The 26,378-nt window shown below is 45.2% G+C and overlaps 1 protein-coding gene across 1 annotated transcript in view; it reads left to right on the top strand.

Annotated features, from left to right (window-relative positions):
• The first annotated feature begins 311 nt into the window (after positions 1-311).
• PPM1D (protein phosphatase, Mg2+/Mn2+ dependent 1D) overlaps positions 312-26,378 on the top strand; it is a 68,612-nt gene continuing 42,545 nt past the window's right edge. The window contains exons 1-2 of the mRNA XM_062174807.1: positions 312-879; positions 18,032-18,260. Coding sequence (XP_062030791.1) covers positions 420-879; positions 18,032-18,260 — 689 coding nt within the window. The 5' untranslated portion in view covers positions 312-419. The remainder of the gene's footprint in view (positions 880-18,031; positions 18,261-26,378) is intronic.

Genomic DNA, 26,378 nt, shown 5'->3' with positions numbered 1-26,378 from the left:
GGCAGGGACCGCGGCGGGCGGAGGGAGCGCATCCGTTGCAAGCCGCGGCCGGAGGCGGAGAGGGCGGAGGGCGGGTGCGCCGCACTCGACTCCGGATTGGTCGGGCGCCGAGGGCCGAGTGACGACAGCCGCCGAGAACGCCTGATTTGTGCGGTGGGCGCGCGCAGGCGGCGGGGGACGCGCAGTGCGCAAGCGCAGCTGCTCGGCTCCTGTGGCCTCGGCGCTCCGGCCCAGCTCTCGCGGACAAGTCCCGACATCGCACCCCCCCACCCCCCCACCTCCCCGGCTCCGGGACCGCCCCCTCCCCCCTCTCGGCGGCGTCGAAGATAAACAATAGTTGGCCGGCGAGCGCCGAGAGTGCCTCCCGCCGCCGGATTCGGCGGGCTGCGTGGGACCGGCGGGATCCCAGCCAGCCGGCCATGGCGGGGCTGTACTCGCTGGGAGTGAGCGTCTTCTCGGACCAGGGCGGGAGGAAGTACATGGAGGACGTTACTCAGATCGTGGTGGAGCCCGAGCCGACGACGGCTGAGGAGACTCGCTCGCCGCGGCGCTCGCTCTCGCAGCCGGCGGCTCCGCGGCAGTCACCGCCCGCCCTTCCTGGGAAAGGCCCAGCGGTGGCAGCCCGAGAAGCCCGCGACGCTGCCGCGGACGCCGGGGCCTCGCCGGCTGCCGGCCGCTGCTGCCGCCGCCGCTCCTCGGTGGCCTTCTTCGCGGTGTGCGACGGCCACGGCGGGCGGGAAGCGGCACAGTTCGCCCGGGAGCACTTGTGGGGTTTCATCAAGAAGCAGAAGGGCTTCACCTCGTCCGAGCCGGCGAAGGTGTGCGCTGCCATCCGCAAAGGCTTCCTGGCGTGTCACCTCGCCATGTGGAAGAAACTGGGTAAGTTCCCCGGCTTGCTGGGCGCCGGGTGTTGGAGGGATTTTACGGCGGCACCGGCCCCGCGCAAGTCGCCGGCTTGGAGAGCGCGCGGCCGAAGTGTACACCGAGAGCAGCGACAGAGACTTCTGTCTGGGGGGCTCTGAGCGCGCTTCCCACGGGAGCGGTCCGGGCAGACAAAGTGGCCTCGCGCAGGATGGGGTCGCCGCCTTCCCTCGGCCGCCCCCTCGCTCGCTCCCCCCCCCCCCCCAACGTTCAGCGAGGAAGCGGTCCTGGCTCGCCCTGGGCGTCCTTACTTTGGTGGCGCTCGGCGACAAAAGTGTTTGAAACCTGGCGCCGGCTTTGGGCCAGGAGATACATTTTTGAAGACACGTTGCTGCCGGAGCCAGGCCTCCGAAGGCAGCGGGAAATGGCAAAAATCGGAGCGTTTCCTTCGGATCTGTCACGATTTTGCTTCTGGGGGACTCATCCCCGCTCGGTTGCCTTCTGCCGGTTGGTGGCACTTCTCCAAGTGGATCCCGGCTGGCTGGCTGCTGGGGTGCAGTGGCAGCTCGTTTAGAAGGGCTGGAATGTCATCATCCAGCAACCTAAAGTCTTCCAAGGGATCATCAGGTGTGTTAGGACCGCACGTAAGCCATCTTGTTTAGAAAAACAAAAGCGGGCAGCGAGTTATTATTACTTCCCTCTTGAATTGGCCCCAAGTTAGTGGTGTGTTCAATTTTGCTGGGGTTCCCCCCCCCCCTCCGCCCCGTTCGGTAGAAAGCCAGTTGCTTTCAGATGTCACTCAACAGTTCGGACGTGAGTAAAAGCACTTAGAAATTGTAAATACCTGTCAAAGTGGCAAAAGTTAAGGAGTACTGCATGCTAAGTGGATATGAGAGATCTTAATTTCTAAAAATTCAGCTTAGTTGTGGTTTGTAATTATAGTTTCAATTTGTTTTAAATGTTTTCTAAGGCAACCACTATTGCTGTGTCCAACATACAGTATACCGAATTATAGTTGTTTATGTCTTGCTGTGGGTGAATAACATGCATCTTTGTTAGCCAAAAAAAAAAAAAAAAAAAAAAAAAAATATATATATATATATATATAATACTCTTCGTTTTTGGAAAAAGCGCTTGTTTATGGGAGCACATCAGAGTTGCTTTAGTCTCACCAGGACAGAGAAAAGAGTGTTAAGGATTTGTCAAATACAGAACATTTTAATAAAGGTATTGTTGGAGTTACAGTCTAGCTGGTTTCAAAGTCTGTTTTCCATTTGCTTGGCTTTTTGCCAAGAATTATTTGATTGACTTAGAGATGAACCACTAGGCCTATTGGAGGCGTTTCCCGTCCAATCCCAGGGGCCCCTTTTCCCGATTTATTTTGTTTTTTGTGTAGGCAGGGTAGAGCTGAAGGCACTGTAGTGTTTTCTAGAAATATGTTGTATCATTGAATGCAAAGGAACTAGAAGTGGAGAGCAAGGAAACAAGATAGAGGAAGATTAGACACAAAAAACAAATCCAGAGTCTTGTTTATTTTGCAGTACACTTGCAGTTGTATGAATTTGCCATATCCTTGAACTTGAAGGATTAAAAAAACTTACATAAACTCTTACCTGAGCATTTTTAGGTAAAAAGGGACTATACTGTTAAATGTGTGTATGTGTTTGACATAGATATTCTTTAAAAATGTTTTACTTATTTGAAAGGCAGGGTAAGAGAAGGAAATAATGAAAAGGGAAGCACCTTCCATCTGCTAGTTTATTTCCCAAATGGCCTCAGTGACCTAGACTGGGCCATGCTGAAGCCAGCAACGTGAAACTCCATCCTAGTCTGCCACATGAGTGGCAGAGGCCCTGAGATTGGAGCCATCATTCTCTGCTCTCCCAGGTGCATTAGCAAGGAGCTGTCTGGGACTTGAACCTTTGATCCTGTATGGACTGCTGAGATTGTTACAAGTAGTGGCATAATCTTGTACCACAAGCTGGTCCTCATACACATAGTTTTTTCTTTCTTTTTTTTTTTTTTTAAGATTTTATTTATTTATTTATTTGAGAGAGTTACAGACAGAGGGAGAGACAGAGAGAAAGGTCTTCCATCCGCTGGTTCACTCCTCCAATGGCCACAATGGCTGGAGTTGAGCCAATCAGAAGCCAAGAGACAGGAGCTTCTTCCAGGTCTCCCACGTGGGTGCAGGGTCCCAAGCTCTTGGGCCATTTTCCACTGCTTTCCCAAGCCACAGCTGAGAGCTGGATCAGAAGAGTAGTAGCTGGGACTTGAACTAGTGCCCGTATGGGATTCTGGCACCGCAGGCGGAGGCTTAGCCCACTGTTCCACAGTGCTGGCCCCACATAGTTTTATAATCAAGCTTTGACTCCTGTGGTGCATAGTTTAGAGCCTTTTACCCCAGAAAAATATTAAAGTTTGCTTTGAACAAAAGCTAAATTTCAGATTCTATTTTAAAAATTTCAATAAAAATGAATATGCTGAGTGAGTTTATGAGAGTGTTGACACAGCAAACTCATGTTTAAAAAAAGGTTTTTTGTCCCAAGCTCATGAGTGGCCCCTCATTTTTTGGTAAGATACCTTTAAACTCTGCAATCTATAAGCCAAGCCCTTTCTGGTCCAAATTCAACCTCACTAATAAATTATACCAGTTCCCTTTGTTTTTGTCATATTAATCTACATTATGAATGTCCTTTTCCCAGGACATACTGACATAGGCTGTTTTCTTGGATTCCTTCCCCTGGACAAAAAAAAATTGAATCAAAAATGCATTCATAATATAAAATCCAAAATAATATGGGGTCTGTGAAGACTTCTTTTGTAACTAAGCATCATTTGTTTCTACATTTTTTTTTAAAGATTTATTTTATTTATTTGAAAGAGTTTCAGAGAGAGGTAGAGACAGAGAAAGAGGCCCTCCATCCACTGGTTCACTCCCAAGGTGGCTGCAATTGCTGGAGCTGCGCTGATCTGAAGCTGGGAGCCAGGGGCCTAAGGACTTGGGCCATCTTCTACTGCTATCCCAGGCCATAGCAGAGAGCTGGATCAGAAGAGGAGTAGCCGGGACTAGAACCGTTGCCCACATGGGATGCCGGCGCTTCAGGCCAGGGCTTTAACCTGCTGCGCCACAGCGCCGGCCCCTCTACTTTTTTTTTTTTTTTTTTTTAATGTTTATTTATTTAAGAGTTATGGAGAAGGAGAGAGGAGGGAGACAGACAGATCCTCCATATGCTGGGTTACTGCCCAAGTGGCCACAATGGCCGGGGAGCCAAAAGCCAGGAATTTGATTTGGATTTTCCACGTAGTTGGCAGGGGCCCAAGCACTTGGGGTATGTTCTGCTGCTTTCTCAGGCCATTAGCAGGGGCTGGATCAGAAGTGGAGCAGCCAAGACATGAACTTGTGCCCTTACGGGATGTGGGCATGGCAGGCAGCAGCTTTGTCTGCTCTGCCACATAACTGACCCTGTTTCTACTTTTTTTCCAAGAATTATTTATTTATTTGAAAGAGTTACAGAGAGAGGAGATCACTCTGGTTCACTCCCCAGATGGCTGCAGTGGCCAGGGCTGGATCAAGCCAAAGCCAGGAACTTAATCTGAGTCTCCCACATGGGTGCAAAGGCCCAAATATTAGGGCTGTCTTCCACTACTTTTCCCAGGCTATCAGCAGGGACGTGAACTGTTGCCCATATGCCCATATGGATGCTATGCTAGTGTCACAGGCAGAGAAGCTTTACCCACTAAGTTGCAACACTGGCCTCTCTTTTGACTTCTCTAGTGCTCAAGTTTTGGCTCATTGCAGTTCTCACTTTCTGCTCTAAGATTCCTGGGCATTCTGTTTTTTTTTTTTTTTTTTTTTTTTTTAAGAGAAAAATAGGCTATATGTACTTAAGAGACAGAAAAACAATATACTTTTTAAAATTAATTAATTAATTTATTTGAAAGAGTTACAGAGAGACAGAGGCAGAAGCAGAGAGAGAGAGAGAGAGAGAAGTCTTCTATACTCTGGTTTACTCCCCAAATGGCTGCAACGGCTGGAGCTGTGCCAGTCCAAAGCCATGGGAGCCTCTTGCAGATCTCCCACGCGGGTATAAGGGCCCAAGGACTTGGGCCATCTTCAGCTGCTTTCCGAGGCCATAGCAGAGAGCTTAATCAGAAGTGGAGCAGCCAGGACTTGAACCAGTGCCCATATGGGATGCCGGCACTGCAGGCAGCGGCTTTACCTGGTATGCCACAGTGTTGGCCCCAAATAGTGTACTCTTGAATTTTTATTTTTTCTTTTTTAAAAGTTATTTAATGGGAAAAGAGAAAAGTAGAGATCATTCATTCATTTGTTTGCTCCTTAAATGCTTCCAGCAGCCAGGGCTGGGCCGTGCTGAAGCCAGGAGCCCAAAACTCAATCTGGGTCTCCCATATGGGGGCAGGGACCCAACCCTTGGACCATCCTCTGCTGTCCCCCAGGATGTGCATTAGGAAGGTGGATCAGAAGTGGAGGAGCTGGGCTTGAGCCCAGGCACTCCAACGTGGGTTGTGGGCATTCGAAGTAGAGACTTAACTGCTGTGCCACATGCCTGCCCTTGAATGTCCAAGTTTTTTGTTTTTTAAGGATGTATTTGAAAGGCAGAGTGACGGATCTTCTCTTTGCTACTTTACTCCCTAAATGGGTACAATAGCCAGGGGACTGGTCCAGGCTGAAGGCAAGGCTTGAAAGTCCATCTGGGTCTACCACATGGGTGGCAGGGGCCCAAGTACTTAATAGGGCCATCCTCCACTGTTTTCCCATGCTCATCAAGAGGAAGCTGAATCAAGCAGAGCAGGTGAGACTCAAATTGCGACTATAATATGGGATTTTGGGGTCGTAAGTGGCCACTTAACCTGCCATGCCACAGCACTGGTCCAAATCTCCAAGGTTTTTTTTTTTTTTTTTTTGACAGGCAGAGTGGACAGTGAGAGAGAGACAGAGAGAAAGGTCTTCCTTTTGCCGTTGGTTCACCCTCCAATGGCCGCCGCGGTAGCGCGCTGCGGCCGGCGCACCGCGCTGTTCCGATGGCAGGAGCCAGGTGCTTCTCCTGGTCTCCCATGGGGTGCAGGGCCCAAGGACTTGGGCCATCCTCCACTGCACTCCCTGGCCACAGCAGAGAGCTGGTCTGGAAGAGGGGCAACCGGGACAGGATCGGTGCCCCGACCGGGACTAGAACCCGGTGTGCCGGCGCCGCAAGGCGGAGGATTAGCCTGTTGAGCCACGGCGCCGGCCCAAATCTCCAAGTTTTATTAATACAGTTTATCAGTCTTTCAAGTAAAAAATGATGGTCCATGAAAAATGTGGTTAGTTGATGCCATTATTCAATCACAAGTGCTTTTACTGTAGCTAGTCATGGTATGTTATAGAAAGAAGCCTGTGTTATATGTTCCCCTTTTTGTCACACATAATGTCCAAAAAAGAGGGATGGGTGTATGGTATAGTGGGAAGATGCCCACATCCCATATCATAGAGCCTGGGTTTGACTTCTGGCTCTTCCTGTTTCAGCTTCCTGCTTGTGTGTTCCTGGAAGGCAGTAGATAATGGCTCAATAATTGGTTTCCTGCCACCCACATGGGAGACCTGGATTATGATCCTGGCTCCTGGCTTTGGCCCTTGACTGGCCTTGAATGCTGCAGGCGCTGAGGAATGAACCAGTAGATAGTAGCTTTGTTTTTCTGTCTCTAATAATAAGGTTAATAAAAGAGTACAATGAGGATTTAAGAAGAAGAAGCTAGTATTTAATTTTTTTTTTTTTTGACAGGCAGAGTGGATAGTAAGAGAGAGAGAGACAGAGAGAAAGGTCTTCCTTTTTGCCATTGGTTCACCCTCCAATGGCCGCTGTGGCCGGCGCATCTCGCTGATCCAAAGCCAGGAGCCAGATGCTTCTCCTGGTCTCCCATGCGGGTGCAGGCCCCAAGCACTTGGGCCATCCTCCACTGCCTTCCCGGGCCATAGCAGAGAGCTGGCCTGGAAGAGGGGCAACCAGGATAGAATCCGGTGCCCCAACTGGGACTAGAACCCGGTGTGCCGGCACCGCAAGGTGGAGGATTAGCCTGTTAAGCCGCGGCGCCGGCCAGTCTTTAATTTTTTAAAAAAAATTCTTAATTTGAGAGATTATCAGAGGTAGAGAGAGAACTCTCATCTGTTCTTCCTCAGTCTCCTCCCCAGATGTTTCCTACAGATGGGACTGGGCCAAGTGGAAGTTGGAAGCTAAATCCAGATTTCCTTCATGAGTGGCAAGTACACAACTATTGGAGCCATCGCATGCCTCCCAGGGAAGGAGTGCATTGGCAGAAACCTGAAATTAGGAGTGGAGCTGGCACTTAAACTCAGCCACTTTGGTATGGAATGTAGGCATTCCAATCAGCATCTTAACCACTAGGCCAAATGCATACCTGTGAAGAAGCTGGCTTTAATCTAAATTGTTGGTTCTGGGGCCAGCGCTGTGGTGCAGCGGGCTAAAGCCCTGTCCTGAAGTGCCAGCATCCCATATGGGCTCCGGTTTGAGTCCCAGCTGCTCATCTTCCTTTCTTCCTTTCTATTTATTTATTTGACAGCTAGAGTTAGTGAGAGAGAGAGAGAAAGGTGTTCCTTCCGTTGGTCACCCAAAAATGGCCGCAATGGTTGGAGCTGCGCTGATCTGAAGCTGGGAGCCAGGTGCTTCCTCCTGGTTTCCCTATGCGGGTGCAGGTGCCCAAGCACTTGGGCCATTCTCCACTGCCCTCCTGGGCCACAGCAGAGAGCTGGACTGGAAGAGGAGCAACCGGGACTAGATCTCGGCGTGCATATGGGATGCAGGCGCCGCAGGTGGAGGATTATCCAAATGAGCCACGGTGCAGGCCCGCCACCGCCGTCCCCCCCCCCGCCCCCCCCAGGTTGCTCTACTTCTGATCCAGCTCTCTGCTATGGCCTGGGATAGCAGTAGAAGATGGCCCAAGTCTTTGGACCCCTGCACCCACGTGGGAGACCCAGAAGAAGCTCCTGGCTCCTGGCTTCGGATCTGCGCAGTCTAGCCATTGTGGCCATCTGGGGAGTGAACCAGCAGATGGAAAACCTCGCTCTGGCCGGCGCCGTGGCTTAACAGGCTAATCCTCCACCTTGCGGCGCCGGCACACCGGGTTCTAGTCCCAGTTGGGGCGCCGGATTCTATCCCGGTTGCCCCTCTTCCAGGCCAGCTCTCTGCTATGGCCCGGGAAGGCAGTGGAGGATGGCCCAAGTGCTTGGGGCCTGCACCCGCATGGGAGACCAGGAGAAGCACCTGGCTCCTGGCTTCGGATCAGTGAGATGCGCTGGCTGCAGCAGCCATTGGAGGGTGATCCAACAGCAAAAGGAAGACCTTTCTGTCTCTCTCACTATCCACTCTGCCTGTCAAAAAAAAAAAAGAAAACCTCGCTCTGTCTCTACCTCTCTCTGTTACTGTGTCTTTCAAATAAATAAAATAAATCTTTAAAAATAAATAAATTGTTGGTTCTATGCTTGGCAAATAGTTTTTATTATTTTAATTTCAGATGAAATGCAGTGGAGGTAGGCGGAAATAGAGAACTGAATTTGAAGAAATCTTTCCCTTTTTAAAAAAGATTTATTTATTTATTTGAAAGAGTTGCAGAGAGGGAGAGATAGAGAGAGATCTTCCATCTGCTGGTTCATTCCCCAGATGGCTACAATGGCCAGGGATGGGCCAAGTTGAAGCCAGGAGCCAGGTGCTTCATCCAGGTCTCCCATATGGGTGGTAGGGGCCCAAGCACTTGGACCATCTTCTGCTTTTCCCAGGCCATTAGCAGGAAGCTGAATTGGAAGTGGAACAGCCAGAATAAGAAACAGAGCCCATATGGGATGCCAGCATCGCAAGTGTGGCTTTACTCATTACACCACAGTGCCTGCCCCATGAAATCTCTTAAATCATAGAATTTTAAAGCCTATAATTATTTTAGTTTGGTTTAGTTTGTAAATTTGTAAGTTGTGTTCCCAACTTTTCACTATCAAGATCTGTTGCCTTCTTACACATAAAATTTTTTTTTAAAGATTTTATTTATTTATTTGAGAGAGAGAGTCACAGACAGTGAGAGGGAGAGACAGAGAGAGAGGTCTTCCTTCTGTTAGTTCACTCCCCAGATGGCTGCAATGGAAGAGCTACGCTGATCCAAAACCAGGAGCCAGGTGCTTCTTCTGGTCTCCCACGTGGGGGCAGGGGCCCAAGGACTTGACTTGGGCCATCTTCTGCTGCTTTCCCAGGCCATAGTAGAGAGCTGGATGGGAAGAGGAGCAGCTGGGACTAGAACTGGCACCAATATGGGATGCCAGTGCTGCAGGCGGAGGATTAACCTACTGTGCTTGCCCCACATAAAATGTTTTGAAAGAGTTATGCACCATGCTCTTTAAGAAATACAAATTTATTTTCTTTTTTAAAATCAGCCATTATTTTTGATCATTAATAAGTAATCTCCAGAATTTATATAATGCAACAAAAATAATAGAACATTAATAAATTTGAATTAGCTCCAACCTTATGCAAATAAAATTAGATTTCTTTGAATCTTTAGACTTTATTATGTTCCAAAAGTACAAAAAAATATAAAGTGCGATATAAAGTTGCAGGCATTTGTCCAGGTGGTTAAGATGCTGCTTGGGCTGCCCCATATACCATAACCAGTTTCTGGGTTCAAATCCCAGCCTCACTTCTGATTTCCAGTTTCCTGCTAATGTGAACTCTGTGAAAGCAGCTGGTGATGACTCAAGTGCTTGGGTCTCTGCCACACAAATGGGAGACCTGGACTGAGTTCATATCTCCTGGCTTAGGCCTGGCCCAGTCCTAGCTGTTGCAGGCATCTGAAGAATAAGATATAGCAAATGAGAGATCTCTCTGTCTGCCTGTTTTTCTGCCTTTTAAAAAAATATTCTTTATTTAATAGGTAGAGAAAGGGAGATACAGTGAGAAAGGTCTTTCATCTGCTGGTTCACTCCCCAAATGGCCGCAATAGCCGGAACTGGGCTGATCCGAAGCCAGGAGCTGAGACCTTCTTGGTCTCCTGCAGGGGCCCAAGCACTTGGGCCATCTTCCATGGCTTTCCCAGGCCAGAAGCAGAGAGCTAGATCAGAAGAGGAGCAGCCGGGACACGTACCGGCCTCTAAATGGGATGTTAGCACTAGGCTGAGGTTTAGCCTACTATGCCACAGCGCCAGCCCCTCTCTGCCTTTTGATAAAATAAAATAAATAAAATTTAAAAATCTTTTAAAACAGAGAAATAATCCATCCATAATTCAATTACAAAAGTAAAACATTGGGCCGGCGCCGTGGCTCAACAGGCATATCCTCCACCTAGCGGTGCTGGCACACCGGGTTCTAGTCCCGGTCAGAGCGCTGGATTCTGTCCCGGTTGCCCCTCTTCCAGGCCAGCTCTCTGCTATGGCCCGGGAAGGCAGTGGAGGATGGCCCAAGTTCTTGGACCTGCACCCGCAAGGGAGACCAGGATAAGCACCTGGCTCCTGGCTTCGGATCAGTGTGGTTCGCCGTCCACGGCGGCCATTGGAGAGTGAACCAACAGCAAAGGAAGACCTTTCTCTCTGTCTCTCTCTCACACTGTCCACTCTGCCTGTCAAAAAAAAAAAAAAAAAAAGGTAAAACATTACCAGTGGACTTGTCACTGGTCTCTGTATTGTATGTATCACATCCTTTTTCCTCTCAAGAGAAGCAACTGTTCTCCTAAATTCATTCCCAGGAATTTGTTTATAATTTTATTGTATCATTGTATCTTAAACAATGTGTAACACACTTTACACATTTTTTTTTTTTACTATAAATTACATATTACTGTGTGTATTCTTTTTGGTTTTGCTTTTTTGGTTCAGTGATTGCGATTTCTTCATGCATGTTGATACGTGCAGCTCTAGTTTGTTTATTTTCAGTTATGGATAGTATATCGGTATGATGCTCATCTTGATGGATATTTAGTTTTCCAACTATTTATAATTAAAAACAATGATGTTGGGAACATTCTTGTTGGTCTTTTTGTTGTTTCTCACCTGTATGAAAGTTTCTTTAAACGAGGGTTTGGCAGACTAGTGTATAGGTCAAATGGGATCATGACCGATTTTTTTTTATATATATTTTTGTTCTAAAAGAGACAGAAAATGTTTGCAATGGCAAGAATTGTGCTATGCCAAAGCCAGGAGCCAGGAACTCCAGGTCTTTCACTTGAGTAACAGGGGTCCTAGGACTTAAGTCATCACCTGCTGCCTTCCAGGGTGTACCTTAGCTGAAAGCTGTAATCGTAAGTGGAACTGGGACTCAAACTCAGGCATTGTGATATGAAATGATGGTATTTCAAGCGGCATGTTAACCGCTAAACCAAAGTTCCATTCTACCACAAATTTTTGTAAATAAAAATTTTTTTTAAAAGATTTATTCATTTGAAAGGCAAAATTAACAGAGAGAGAAGGAGAGACAGAGAATCTTCTATCCGCTAGTTCACTTATCAAATGGTGTTGGTTGGGGCTGGGCCAGGCTGAAGCCAAGAGCCTGGAATTCCATCTTGGTTTCCCACTTGTGTGACAGAGTCTACTGCTTTCTTAGGCACATTAGCAGGGAGCTGGTTTGGAAGTAAAGTAGCTGGAACTCAAATGTGCTTTCATGGGATGCTGGTAACACGGGTGGCAGCTTAATCCACTGTGCTGTATCACTAGCCCAATATAAATAAAATTTTTTGACATACTGCCATTATTGTCTGCTTTATATATATATAAACAGATTTATTTATTTTACTTGAAAGAGTTACACAGAGAGAGGTAGAGACAGAGAGAGAGAGAGAGAGAGAGAGAGAGAGAGAGAGAGGTCTTCCATCTGCTGGTTCACTCCCCAGATGGCTGCAATGGCTGAAGCTGTACAGATCCGAAGCCAGGAGCCAGGAACCAGGAGCTTCTGCCGAGTCTCCCATGTGGGTGCAGGGGCCCAAGGACTTGGGCCATCCTCTACTGCTTTCTCAGGCCATAGCAGAGAGCTGGATTGGAAGTGGAGCAGCCAGGACTCGAACCAGCTTCCATATGGGATGCCGGCACTGTAGGCGGTGGGTTTACCCACTATGCCACAGTGCCGGCCCTTGTTTATATTTTGTTAAAAACTACTTTCATGCTACAGTTACAGAATTGAGTAGCTGTGACAGAGACCAGGTTTTGCAAATGTGAAAGCATTTTTCTGACCTTTCTAGAAAAGGTTTGCTGACCCTGCTATAATGTACATCTTGGCCTTTGATACTGCCAAATGGCTTTCCCAAGTACTTGTGCTTGTAGCAGTTTGTTTGTCCCAAGAAGTATAGGAGAGTATAGCTCTTGCATTGTCTTGCCAATATTTGAAGTTGTCAGACTACATTTTATGTCAGTCTGGTGAACATAAACTCTTTTCTCATTGTGGTTTTAATTTTCACGTCCCTGATTATTAATGAAAGTGAGCCTTTTTAAATGTTTATATAGGACATTTTATTTTTTAAAGATTTATTTATTTGAAAGGCAGGATCAGAGAGAGAGAGAGAGAGAGAAAGAGATCCTTCATCTGGTGGTTCACTATATAAATGGCTGCAATGGCTGGGACTGGGCCAGGTTGAAGCCAGGAGCCAAGAGCTCCATCCAGGTCTCCCAGGAGGATGGTAGGGACACAAGCACTTGAGCCATCATCCACTGCTTTCACGGGTACATTAGTAGGGATCTCTATTGGAAGCAGAAAAGTGGATGTTTATTACCTTGACTGGTATGATGGCTTGACTCACATATGTATACTCAATATATTAGGGTTCGCCAAAAAGCTTGTGGAAAGTGCATATTACAAAAAAACTTAATGGATTTCTAAGTATTTTTGCACCAAGTAGACATCTTTTATTTCCATTTTTTTTAAGATTTATTTATTTATTTGAAAGGCAGAGATACAGAAAGAGGAGACAGAGAGAAAGATTGTCCATCTGCTGGTTTACTCCTCAAATGGCTGCAATTGCCAGGGATGGGCTAGGCTGAAGCCACGAGCCAGGAGCCTCCTCTGGTTCTTCTGTGTGGATGCAGGGGCCCTCGTACTTGGACCATCTTCCACTGCTTTCCCAGGTGCACCAGCAGGTAGCTGGATTGAAACTGGAGCAGCCAGGACTCAAACCAGAGCCCATGTGAGATGCTGGCACTGCGGGTGGAGGCTTAGCCTTCTATGCCACAGCGCCAGCCCCTAATTCCATTTTTGAAGTACCTGAATATACATGTATTAAATATCATCAAACTGTATACAGACAGGATGGCTTCGAACAGCAGGCATTTATTGTTCATATATCTGGGGTCCAGAAGCCTAAATTTAGTGTATGCTCAGGGTTGCTTCACTTTTGGATATTCTGAGGGAAAATCTGTTCCACATCTGTCTCCTAGCTTCTTAGGGCTGCTAGCAGTCCTGGGCATTTCTTGACTTGTAGGTGTGTCACTTAGTGTCTGCCTCCATGTTTGTATCACCTTCCCCTCTGTATCTTCTCTTTCTTCTAAGGACATTTGTGTTTGGATTTAGTACCCACTCTAATCCAGGATGATCTCTTTTTTAAGAATCTTAACCTAATTCTATAAAGACCCTTTTTCTAAAGAAGGTCACATTGAAAAGTTCTGGCTAGACTTACCTTTTTATTTGGTGTTGGGAGATACCATTCAGCCCGTTAAAAAGAATTGGCCTTGTCTCAGATTACCTCTAGACAAAATACTTATTAATTACTAAAGGAAAAAGATTACAGTAGAGAAATGTAGTAGACAACACCTTAAGTAATCAAATATACTAGCACTTTTAATGGGAAAAACAAAGTGTATATTCTCTGGAATGAGAAGATCATAGTCAATACTTCTGTGATAGTCCTGCTGAAAAACAACCTGAATACAAACATGAGAAAATGTAAGACCTAAATTGAGAGACATTCTTGAAATGACTTAGTATTCCTCAAAAACATCAGCGAAGCTGTGGAGAATTGTTCTAGATTGGAAGGGATTAAAGAGATGTGATAAGTAAACATAACTAGAAAGACTCTTATATATGAAACATATTATTAGGATAGTTGATGAGATTTGAAGGGAAGAATGAACATTTGGCACATTGGCTAAGACACACTACTAGACTGACATCCCATATTGGAGTGCTTGGGTTCAATTCCGGCTTCACTTCCTATTCCAGCTTCCTCCTAATGCACACCCTGGGAGATAGCATGTGATGGTTCAAGTACCTGAGTCCTTGCTATTCAGACAGGTGCCCTGGATTAAGTACCTGGCTCTTGGCTTCAGCTTGACCCAGCCTCAGTTGCTATGGGCATTTGGAGAATGAACCAGTTGATGGAAGATCTCTGTTTTTCTGCCTCCCATATAAAATGAACATAAATAAGTAAATTTTTTTGAATGAGGTCTAGGGATTACGTGGTAGTATATTATTGGAGTTAACTGTTGATTTTGATGGTTGATTGTGGTTATGTTAGAATCCCCTTGTTAGGATTAGAGTCTATAAATATTTGGGAGTTATGGGATATCTTGTTGGCAGTTTATTTAAATATTGGTTCAACAAAACACATCTTTGGAATTATTCTTGCAAAGTAGAGAACTTGAGCTGAAGAAATGGGTCTCAAGATGATCAGAAACCTCCATGCCTCCAAGAAAAGTGGTAGCAGTTTCATCAGGGTCTTTTTTCTTTTTAAAGATTTATTGTAGGGGCTGGTGCTGTGATGTAGCAGGTAAAGCCGCTGCCTGCAGTGCCAGCATCCTGTATGGGTGCTGGTTCAAGTCCCGGCTGCTCCACTTGTGATCTAACTCTCTGCTATGGCCTGGGAAAGCAGTAGAAGATGGCTCAAGTCCTTGGGCCCCTGCATCCACATGGGAGACCAGGAAGAAGCTTCTGGTCCCTGGCTTTGGATCGGCACAGCTCCAGCTGTTGTGGCCATCGGGGGAGTGAACGGGCCTGTGGAAGACCTCTCTCTTTCTTTCTCTGCCTCTCCTTTTCTCTCTGTGTAACTCTGACTTTCAAATAAATAAATAAATAAATCTTAAAAAAAAAAATTTATTGGGGCCAGCGCTGTCGCATAGCGGGTAAAGCTGCCACCTGAAGTGCCGGCATCCCATATGGGCACCGGTTTGAGTCCCAGCTGCTCCACTTCTGATCCAGCTCTCTGCTATGGGCTGGGAAAGCAGTAGAGGGTGGCCCATAGTCCTTGGACCCCTGACCTGGAAGAAGTTCCTGGCTTGGATCGACACAGCTCTGGCCGTTGTGGGCAATTGGGGAATGAACCAGCAGATTTAAGACCTCTCTCTCTGCCTCTCCTTCTCTCTCTGTGTAAGTCTTTCAAATTAAAAAAAAAAAAAAAGATTTATTTTATTTATTTGAAAGGCAGACCTAGAGGGAGAGAGGCAGATACAGAGAAATACTTCCCAAATGGTCACAGTGGCCCTGGTCCCGAAGCCAGGAGCCAGCAGTTTCTTTTGGGTCTTCCACGTGGGTGGCAGGGTCCCAAGAACTTGGACCATCCTCCACTGGATGGGAGCTGGATCGGTGCTATATGGGGTGCAGGCATCTCAGGCAGTGGCTTTACCCAGTGTGCTACAGCACTGCTCCACCACCACCACCCTTTTTTATTTTATTTTTTTAAGATTTATTTTATTTGAAAGGCAGAATTAGAGAGATGGATCTTGCATCTGCTGGCTCATTTCCCAAATGGCCAAGGATGGACCAGGCCGGAGCCAAGAGCTCTATGTACTTCTCCCATGTGAGTTCAGGGGCCCATGCACCTGGGCCATTTCTGCTGTCCTCTCAGGCAGTGAGCTGGATAGGCATTGGAGCAACTGGGAATTGAATCTGTGCCCATATGGGATGACAGTGTTGCAGGTGGAGTCTCAACCTGCTATGCCACAGTACCACTCCTCGTCAGGAATCGTATTTATTTTTTGGGTAAAGAGACTAAATCAGAAACAACAGCTGCATTTGGGATCACTATTTGTCTATGATAATTCACGATCATTTTGTAAGAACTCATACTTTTGCAGTGATCAAACTATATAATGGAATACATAGACTCACCACCCCTGGTTCTTTCATGTGTTAGTGGTGGCACCAACCAAGCTTTATGATTCTTTTAGAGATGTGATGCTTTAAATTTGTTATTTTGGAGAAGGGTATCACTGTTGGGGTAATCTGAAGTTTTCTGTTTGGTCTTTTCTACCATAATACATTTTCTAACTTGTCAATTAAGGAAGAACTATGAAGGCAGGGGTTGGCGTGGGAGGTCTTGTTTCATAGCTGGTTAAGCTACTGCTTGAGAGTGCCCACATCCCATATCAGAATGCTGATTCAAGTCCTAGCGTCTGTGCTTCTCATTCAGCTTCTTGCTAATGTATCGTGGGCGGCAGCAGATGATGGCCTACTCAGGCTCCCTCTCACCCACCTTTTTGACCTGCTGGATGGAAGTTCTGGGCTCGGTTCCTGGCTGTTGTGGGCTTGTAGGGAGTGAACCAGTGGATATAAAATGTGTGTCTTTCTCTCTGTCTCTCTGTTTCACTCTGCCTTTCAAGTAGAAGAAAATAAAAAATAAGCAAAAATTTTTATTTCTTAAAAAAATAATTTGAGGGGAGGCTGTTAGTTGCTGCAGTTATTCAGGGACTAAGTAGCTGTGAGGTAGTTCTGGAATTCTATTAGGTCTGAGGGTGTTGGACAGATGTGCATTATAAAGGGGACAAAAGGAAAGCAATTTAAAGCCTTTCCTTTATTAGGATCACTTCTTCAGAAAAAATCTCCCAAAGCTAAATTATTTGATTAAACAATGTCTGTCTTTTGATGGTTGTTTTTTCAGATTGTTTTCCTGAAGGCTTTTACATCTTCATATTACTTTGGAACTAGAATTCAGTCAGAACTCATTTTAAAAAAATGTTTTTGTGGGGCCTGTGCTGTGGCTCAGCAGGTTAAAGCCCACAGCTCCGATTTGAGTCTCGGCTGGCTTCACTTCTGATCCAGCTCCTTACTGGTGATCCTGGGAGAGCAGCAGAAGTTGGCTCAAGTCCTTGAGCCCCTGCACCCACTTTGGAGACTAGGGAAGAAGCTCCTGGCTTCGGCCTGACCCAGTCCTGACTGTTGCGGCCACTTGGGGAATGAACCAGCAGGTGGAAGACCTCTGTCTCTCCTTTTCTCTCTCTGTAACTTTGCCTTTCAAATAAATAAATACATCTTTTATAAAATTTTTATTTGAGATGCACAGAGACAGAGCTTTTGTCACTTGGTTCACCCCCCCCCCCCCCAGATGCCCATTACAGCCCTCAACTGGGGCTGAAATCAGGTGCCAGGAATTTAATCCAGGTCTTCCAGGGTAGCAGGAACACACTTTAGCCATCACCTCTGCTTCCCACAGTCTGCCTTGGCAGGAAGCTGGGATGAGGAGCTGAAGCCGGGAGTCAAATCCAGAGATACTATGATGTAGGATGAGTTTACTAGTATGCTAAAATGTCTGCTCCATGGGGCCCGGTGCTGTGGCATAGAGGGTAAAGCCACCACTTACAGTGCCCAGGTCCTTGGGCCTCTGTACCTGCATGGGAGACCCAGAAGAAGCTCCTGGCTCCTGGCTCCTGGCTTCGGATCACCACGGATCGAGCCATTGCGGCCAGTTGAGGAGTGAACCATTGGATGGAAGACTTCTCTCTGTGTAACTCTGCTTTCAAATAAATAAAATAGATCTTTAAAAAAAAAAGAATGAAATTAAAAAAAAACTAAAATGTCTGCTCCACAAGCAAGTTACTTAAACATTGAAAGCACTGCTTTCCTTTTCTGCAAGGTGAAAATCATGGGGATGATCTTCCTTATCTCATAGGTTTGTTACAAGTGTTATTTGAGATAATACTTGCGAAGCTCATGGTACAGAACCTGGTATGTTATGGGTACTCAGTAAGTGATATTTTTGAGGTTATGAATATCAAAAGTTATTTCAAAAACAAAAATAGCTTTTTTTGAAAATCTTTTCCAATTGCCTAATGGATTAGCAATTTATTGAGTAGTTAAAATATTTTTCTTTAACTTTTTCCTGTTCAAATGTTAACATTCTAATTCAGAATATGCTGCTTTTTGTATTCTAACACTATATTAATGTTTATATCTTGAAGAGTAAAATATATTATTTCTTATTACAGCAGAATGGCCAAAGACTATGACAGGTCTTCCCAGCACATCAGGGACAACTGCCAGTGTGGTCATCATACGGGGCATGAAGATATATGTAGCTCACGTAGGGGACTCAGGGGTGGTTCTTGGAATTCAGGATGACCCGAAGGATGATTTTGTCAGAGCTGTGGAGGTGACACAGGACCACAAGCCAGAACTTCCCAAGGAAAGAGAGCGAATCGAAGGACTTGGTGGGAGGTAATCATTCTGCTATTTTGTCTTTTGTCTTGGTTCTATTTAGTCCTTTTAACCAAACTGATCTACTTTTCCCTTCAAATGAAATTAATTTTCTAGTGTTATGGGTTTTTTAGTTTGCCAGATGCAGTTCCCATGGGCATTTATATTTATGTCATTATTTTGAATTGCCTGTTTTATTTCTGAAAATGACTCCAAAGGGAAATATTTCAGTGGGACTCAAATAACATTACATGGAAGTTTTTTATTGAAAATCTTTTATGTAAGTACTGCTCAGTCTGGTACACAGATTCTTGACAGAATAGTTCTTAACGTTTCAGATTAGAACAGTTAAATATGGCTGATTGAAAAGAGTTGTTAGAATTAACCTTCAGCTTCTTTTCTTTATTTTAGATTTACTACGATCCTTTGTAATTGTTCTTTTGTTTGTTATGGCTTAATATCTCAATGTATAGTTTGTCAGCTAGGAACTAAAATTGATTTCAGTATATTTTTTTTGATCCAAACTAAAATGAAAAATTATTTTAAAAATCAGAGAATGGGCCGGTGCCGCGGCTCACTAGGCTAATCCTCCGCCTTGCGGCGCCAGCACACCGGGTTCTAGTCCCGGTCGGGGCACCGATCCTGTCCCAGTTGCCCCTCTTCCAGGCCAGCTCTCTGCTGTGGCCAGGGAGTGCAGTGGAGGATGGCCCAGGTGCTTGGGCCCTGCACCCCATGGGAGACCAGGAGAAGCACCTGGCTCCTGCCATCGGATCAGCGCGGTGCACCAGCCGCAGCGCGCCTACCGCGGTGGCCATTGGAGGGTGAACCAACGGCAAAAAGGAAGACCTTTTTCTCTGTCTCTCTCACTGTCCACTCTGCCTGTCAAAAAAAAAAAAAAAAAATCAGAATGATATGAGAAAATTTTAAAAATTATCTGATACTGATTATTAAGAATTGAGGGTCTGAGACAAGTTAAGTAGGGTGCAGTATTTTCTAAATAATCATTTTAACTAAAACCTTCCCACTATATTTTTACTTGCCTCTTTCTTGATTTGTTCAGTCAAAAGTGAGCCTTTACAGAGAATTGACAAACTGAGGGAAATAATTAACATCTTTAGAGCTGGGTGTTGTGTGGCAGTGGGTTAAACCACCACTTGGGATGCCCATATCCCATATTGGAGTGCCCATTTGAGTCCTGGCACCTCCACTTCCCATCCAGGTTCCTGCTGATGCATCCTGGGAGTCAGCAGATGATGGCTCAAGTGGTTGGCACCCTTCCACCTATGTGGGAGCCTGGATAGATGTCTGGCTTCCTGACTGGTCTGGCCCAGACCTGGGTGTTGCAGGCATTTGGGAAGTGAAACAGCATATGGAAGATCTCTCTCTGTCCACTGTCTATCTGTTGCTCTGTCTTTGAAGTAGATGAAAATAAGCAAATGAACATTAAAAAAAAAGAGAATTAACACCTTTAAACTATAAGAGGTTTAGCAAGTAAAGAGTGTTAAAGTAGGTAAAGGAGGGGACGCTAGAACAACAAAAAAGTACAAAGGAGTGAACTTTGAAAAAAATGTTTAACATTACTGGAATATAGCTATTTCCTGCTGTTGGACTAGCAAACATTTAAAAAACCGAAGAGGGCCGGCGCCGTGGCTCAACAGGCTAATCCTCCGCCTTGCGGCGCCAGCACACTGAGTTCTAGTCCTGGTTGGGGCGCCGGATACTGTCCCTGTTACACCTCTTCCAGGCCAGCTCTGCTGTGGCCCGGGAGTGCAGTAGAGGATGGCCCAAGTGCTTGGGCCCTGCACCCATGGGAGACCAGGAGAAGCACCTGGCTCCTGGCTTCGGATCAGCGTGGTGCACCGGCCGCGGCAGCCATTGGAGGGTGAACCAACGGGAAAGGAAGACCTTTCTCTCTGTCTGTCTCTCTCATTGTCCACTCTGCCTGTCAAAACAAAAACAAAAACAAAAACAAAAACAAAAAACAAACCGAAGAGGCAAATGTTGTTTGGTGCAGCAGTTAAAATACAATTTGGGTTGCTCACACCCATTGTCAGAGTGCCTGGGTTTGAATTCTACCTCTGCTTTTGATTCCAGCTTCATGCTGGTGTGCATCTTAGAGGCAGCTGGTGATAGCTCAAGTACTTGAGCCCCTGCTACCCACGTGGAAGACCCAGATTGAGTGTCCATGTTTTGGCTTCTGGCCTCTGCCTGATCCAGCCTCAGCTGCTGAAAGAACTTTGGTTTGAACCAGCAAACGGAGAATCTCTCTCTTTCTCTGTCTTTCTCACTGTCTCTCTGCCTTTCAAATAGAAATGTATTTTGGGGGCTAGTGTTGTGGCGTAGTAGGTAAAGCTTCTACCTGTGATGCCAGCATCCCATATGGGTGCTGGTTTGAGACCAGCTGCTCCACTTTCGATTCAGCTTCTGCTTTGTGCCTGAGAAAGCAGTGGAAGACGTAAGTGCTTGGGCTCCTGCACCCATATTGGAGACCCCGAAGATGCTTTGGACTCCTGGCTTTGGCCTGGCCCTGCCTGGGCTGTTGTAGCCATTTGGGAAATAAACCAACAGGTAGAAGATCCCTCTCTTTCTTTGTTCTCCTCCTCTCTCTGTGGCTCTGTCTTTCAAATAAAAATTCTAAAAAATTAATTTTTTCAAAAAGAGGTTCTCCTCAGTATTTTTGTTGAAATGGGTCCCTTGTGAATAGGACTATAAATTTGGTATATAACCTATTATAGAAAACAATGTCTAACAATAGCTTTAAATGTTTATTGACTCAGTATTTTCAGAAATATTCTCTAAAAAGAAATCTGAAATATATTCAAAGCTTTTTTTTTCTTTTCAGATTTACTTATTTTATTTGAAAGGTAGAGTTACACAGAGAGAGAAGCATAGAGAGAGGGAGAGAACCATCTTCTGGTTAACTCCCCAAATGATCACAACAGCCAGGGCTGGGCCAGGCTGAAGCTAGGAACCAAGAGCTTTATCTTGGTCTCCCAAGTTGTTGCAGGGGCCTAAGGACTTTGGCCATCTTTTGTTGCTTTCCCAGGCTGTTAACAGGTACCTGGTTCAGAAGTAGAGCAGGCCATGCCTTAGCCTGCTATGCCACAATGCTGTCCCCACTAAAATATCTTGAATAGAATTATTGCAACATTATTTAATGACTGCTAAAGGCTGGAAGTAACTTAAATGCTGAACAGCTTGGAGAGTGGTTAAATATATTTAGTGTATATTCATAGTTAAATTGTTGTAGCCATTACAAATAATGTCTATATATACATATTAAATATTATAGTGTTTTGCAAATTCTCCAACTTAAGTCAGTGCAGGGAAAAGAGTATAGTGAACTCCAGTATACAGTCATGTGTCAATTAACGATGGGGACACAGTCTGAGAAATGTGTTATCAGGTGTTTTTTTGTGCAATTATCATAAAGTGTACTTACACAAACCTGATGACATAGGTCAGTCTCTTGATGTAGTCTGTTGATGCAATCAGTAGACAAGGTAAACATGGGATGGGTGAGGTGCTGCTGTATAATATAGCAGACAATAAACCTTTATTTTATTTTATTTTTTTTAAGATTTATGTATTTGATTGAAAGGCAGAGTTAACAGAGAGGCAGAGGTGGGGAGAGAGGTCTTCCATTTGCCTGCAACAGCCAGAACTGAGCCGATCTGAAGCCAGGAGCTTGGAGTTTTTTCCAGGTCTCCCACATAGATGCAGGGGCCCAAGGACTTGAGCCATCTTCTGCTGGTTTCCCAGGCACATTAGCAGAGAGCTGGATTGGAAGCGGAGCAGCCAGGACTTGAACCAGTGCCCATAATGGATGCCAGCACCGCATTTTGTGACTTTACCTTCTACACTAAGGCACTGGCCCCAGTAAGCCTTTTTTTAAATAGTAGGAGTATATTTATATATATATTGATTAAAAAGTATAGATAGTAAATACATAAACCAGTAAATAGTTGTTGATCATTATCAAGCATTATGTATTGTACATAATTGTATATGCTACAACTTTTTTTTTTTTTTAAAAAGATGTATTATTTATTTGAGAAGCAGAGTTACAGAGAGAGGTTGAGATAGAAAGGTCTGCTGGTTCACTCCCCAGATGGCTGCAATGGCCCCAGGGCTGGGCCAGGCTGAAGCCAGGAGCCAGGAATTTCTCACAGGTCTCCAGTGTGAATGCAGGGGTCCAAGCATTTGGGCCATCTTCCATTGCTTTCCCAGGCTATAGCAGAGAGCTGGATTGGAAGTGGAACAGTTGGTACTCCAACTGGTACCCATATGGGATGTTGGTGCTTCAGGCAGGGCTTTAACCCACTGGGCTACAGCGCCAGCCCCTATAACTTTTATATACTGGTAGCACAATAAGTTTGTAATAGCATCACTATAAACACGGACTGATGCATTGTGCTAGGATGTTACAAAGACATTGACATCACTAAGAAATAGGAATGTTTCAGTTCTATTGTAATCTTGTAGAGCTGCCTTTGTATATGTGGTTGGCTGCTGACTGAAATGTTGCATGTGAACGCATATGAGGAATTTTTTAAAAAGTTTATTCTTTTCTACTTTATTTTTTTAAAGATTTATTTATTTATTTGAAAGGCAGAGTTACAGAGAAAAAGGTCTTCCATCCTCTGGTTCACTCCCCAAGTGGCTGCAATATCTGGAGCTGGGTGATCCAAAGCCAGGAGCCAGGAGATCCTGCTGGGTCTCTCATGTAGGTGCTGGGGCCCAAGGATTTGGGCCATCTTCTATTGCTTTCCCAGGCCATAGTAGAGAGCTGTATCAGAAGTGGAGTAGCCGGGACACGAACTGGTGCCCATATAGGATGCCAGCACTGCAGGCGGCGGCTTTACTTGCTATACACCACAGCACCAGCCTCCCAAGTGGCATCTTAACCACAGCACCAAACACCCACTTCTTTGCTATGGCCTGAGAAAGCAGAGGAAGATGGCCCAAATGCTTGGGCCCTTGCACCCGAATGGGAGATCCAGAAGAAGCTCCTGGCTTCAGATTGGCCCAGCTCCTGCTATTGCAGCCATTTGGGGAGTGAACCAGCATATGGAAGACCTTTCTGTCTGTCTCTCCCTCTCTCTGTAACTCTACCTTTCAAATAAATAGATGAAATTAATCTTTTTAAAAATTAGATAGAATTTATTTTTTTAAAGCATTTTTAGTTTTACAGCAAAATTGAGTGTGTAGCACAGAGTCCCCAAATAGTCCCTGCTCTCACCTGTCCTCCCAGCCCCAAATCCTCCCTTACTGTCAACATCTTGCATCACAGTGGTACATTCATTACAGTTGATAAACCTGCACTGATAGGTGATTGTCACCCAAAGTCTGTAATTTATGTTAGGTTTCATTCTGGGTGTATATTCTATAAGTTTTGACAAATATAGGATATAATGATATATATCCACCATTATAGCAGTATGCCCTGAAAAGGTGGTCTCATTGCCCTAAAAGTCATCAGTGCTCTGCCTGCTCATCCCTCTCCCTTAATCCTGGCAGTCATTAATCTTTTTACTGTCTCCATCGTTTTGCCTCTTCTAAAATGTCATGTAGTTGGAATAGTATAGTATGTAGCCCCAGTGCCTGATTTTGTAACATAAGCATTATCTTTTAGAAAATACTGGTTCACCTCAGTATGCAAATATCCCAACTATTGATACTTTTTTTCGATGGGATACTGTATTATATCAGTCATACAGACTCTCAATTCAACTGTAAGGGCTGTTGCTGTGGCGTAGCAAGTTAAGTTGCCCTGTGTAGTGTTGTCATCCCTCTGGCTGCCAGTTGGAGTCTTGGCTGCTCCACTTGTGATCCAACTCCCTGCTAACAGGCCTGGGAAAGCAGCGGAGGATGGCCCAAGTGCTTGGGCCCCTTTGCCCACTTGGGAGACCGGATGAAGCTCCTGGCTCCTGGCTGGCCCAGCCTTGGATATTGTGGCCATTTGGGGATTGAACCAGTGGATGAAAGATCTCTTCTCCCCTCCCCTCTCCCTCTCTCACTGTAACTCTGACTTTCAAATAAATAAATCTTTAATTAAAATTTAGGCACCAGCATTGTGGCATTGAGGTCTGAGCCTCTGCCTGTGATGTCAGCTTTCCATATGGGTGCTGGTTCGAGTCCCAGCTACATCTTTTCTGATCCAACTCTCTTCTATGGCCTGGGTAAACAGTGGAAGATGGCCCAAGTGCTTGGGCCCCTGCACCCAGGTGGGAGACCTGGAAGAAGCTCCTGGCTTCTGGCTTTGGATGGGCTTAGCTCCAGCCGTTGTGGCCATTTGGGGTTTGAACCAGCGGATGGAAGACGTTTTTCTCTTTCCCTCTCTGTGTAACTTTGCCTCTCAAATAAAACAAAAACCTTAAAAAGGAAAGTTCAGTTGCATGCACATAGCCTTAGCATTTTTAATTAAAAAAATTGACTTTCATACCCCTTGAAAAGTCAAAAGGACCCTGTAGGGATCCCTGTACCACATTTAAAAAATATTGTTTTTATTTATTTTCGATTACTTGAAAGGCAGAGAGAATAATTTTCCATCCACTCCCGAAATGTCTGCAACATGTAGGACTGGATCAGGCCAAAGCCAGGAGCCAGGGACTCCATACCCTTCTTCATTGAAAAGGTGACTTACATTTTACCTTTTCCTTGCAGTTTGTGTTATTAAGGTAAATGTGGAATGTCAGCTCTATTGCTTATTGTAGAATGACTCAGCAATGGAGCTGTATTCCAGGTAGGAAAGACTTTGAAGGGACCTTAAATGTGTTGGAAGCACAAACGTTGACTTTCTTATATGCATGGAGTTTGACTTGTATAAGCACCAGGAAGCTGTAGTCATAGGCTATTACAGACACTGATTTCCTCAGGTACATGAAGCTTACCTAATCTCGAGCATGTGGTTACTTAAAAGTGAGCTGTCACATGTGCGGGGTTGCTGGACATTGACTCCTGGATATCTTAAGTCTCATTGCTGTAGACAGCATCTCAGGCTGGCATGGGGGCACACTGTTTCCTGTCCCATATCCTGAAATGTTAAGTGAACCTGCTTTCATGCTTTAGCATATTTGATCCTGTGAGTGTGAAGGTTAGTCTTGTAGTCACACAAAGTGGGCTTCACAATTATAAACAATTTCTAAAGAAAAATTTCTAAATGCTTGGGACTTTGACTTTCTCTGGGTTGATTTTCCCTCTATTTTCATCTACCAGCACCATAATTTTTTAAAAAATGATTTATGTATTTATTTGAAAGGCAGAGTTACAGAGAGGCAGAGGCAGAGAGAAAGAAAGATGTCTTCCATCCATTGGTTCATTCCCCACATGGCCACAATGGCTAGAGCTGTGCCAATGTGAAGCCAAGAGCCAGGAGCCAGGAGCAGCTTCTGGGTCTCACACGCGGGTGCAGGGGCCCAAGGACTTGGGCCATCTTCTGCTGCTTTCCCAGGCCATAGCAGAGAGCTGGATTGGTAGTGGAGCAGCTGGGACTCGAACCAGCACCCATATGGGATGCCAGTACTGCAGGTGGCAGCTTTACCCACTATGCCACAGCACCAGCCCCAGAAACATAATTTTTAAAGTTGAAATTTTTATTATAATTTTTCATATTGGTAGACCTTATCCCTAGTTATTAATCTTTTAAAAAATATTATTCTTTCTTGTTTGTTTTTACATGTAAGTGTTCAAAATTTTAATTTTTTTATTTTAAAACATTTTTTAAAAGTTTATATTTTTTGCTTTATCGCTTAAAATACCATCAGGGCAATTGGATAGATGTTCTCTGCTATTTTGGAGCAGGTGTCTTTCTGCAAAAATTGAGCCATTTCATTATAGTTGATTTCCTCACTTCCCTCTGTCCCAGCCCAGGCAGTTGGCCAGCATTCTTTTTTTCTAGCTTTCTGTTGCTGCTCAGTCAGCTCTCTGCATGTCAGCCAGTTCCATTTTATATGCCTTTTAATCATACAGGACAATAGTAGGGAGTACAGTAAATGCAGAATCGTTTATAACACTGCTTTGGTTTTTTGACACTGGATTTTAAATTTTAATGTTTTATTTTTATTTATTTTTTTGACAGGCAGAGTGGACAGTGAGAGACAGAGACAGAGAGAAAGGTCTTCCTTTGCTGTTGGTTCA

The sequence above is a fragment of the Lepus europaeus genome, chromosome 18 (genome assembly GCF_033115175.1).
Source record: "Lepus europaeus isolate LE1 chromosome 18, mLepTim1.pri, whole genome shotgun sequence".
Taxonomy (NCBI): domain Eukaryota; kingdom Metazoa; phylum Chordata; class Mammalia; order Lagomorpha; family Leporidae; genus Lepus; species Lepus europaeus.
The sequence above is the reverse complement of the archived record's forward strand: the minus strand, read 5'-3'. Positions and strand labels throughout refer to the sequence as shown.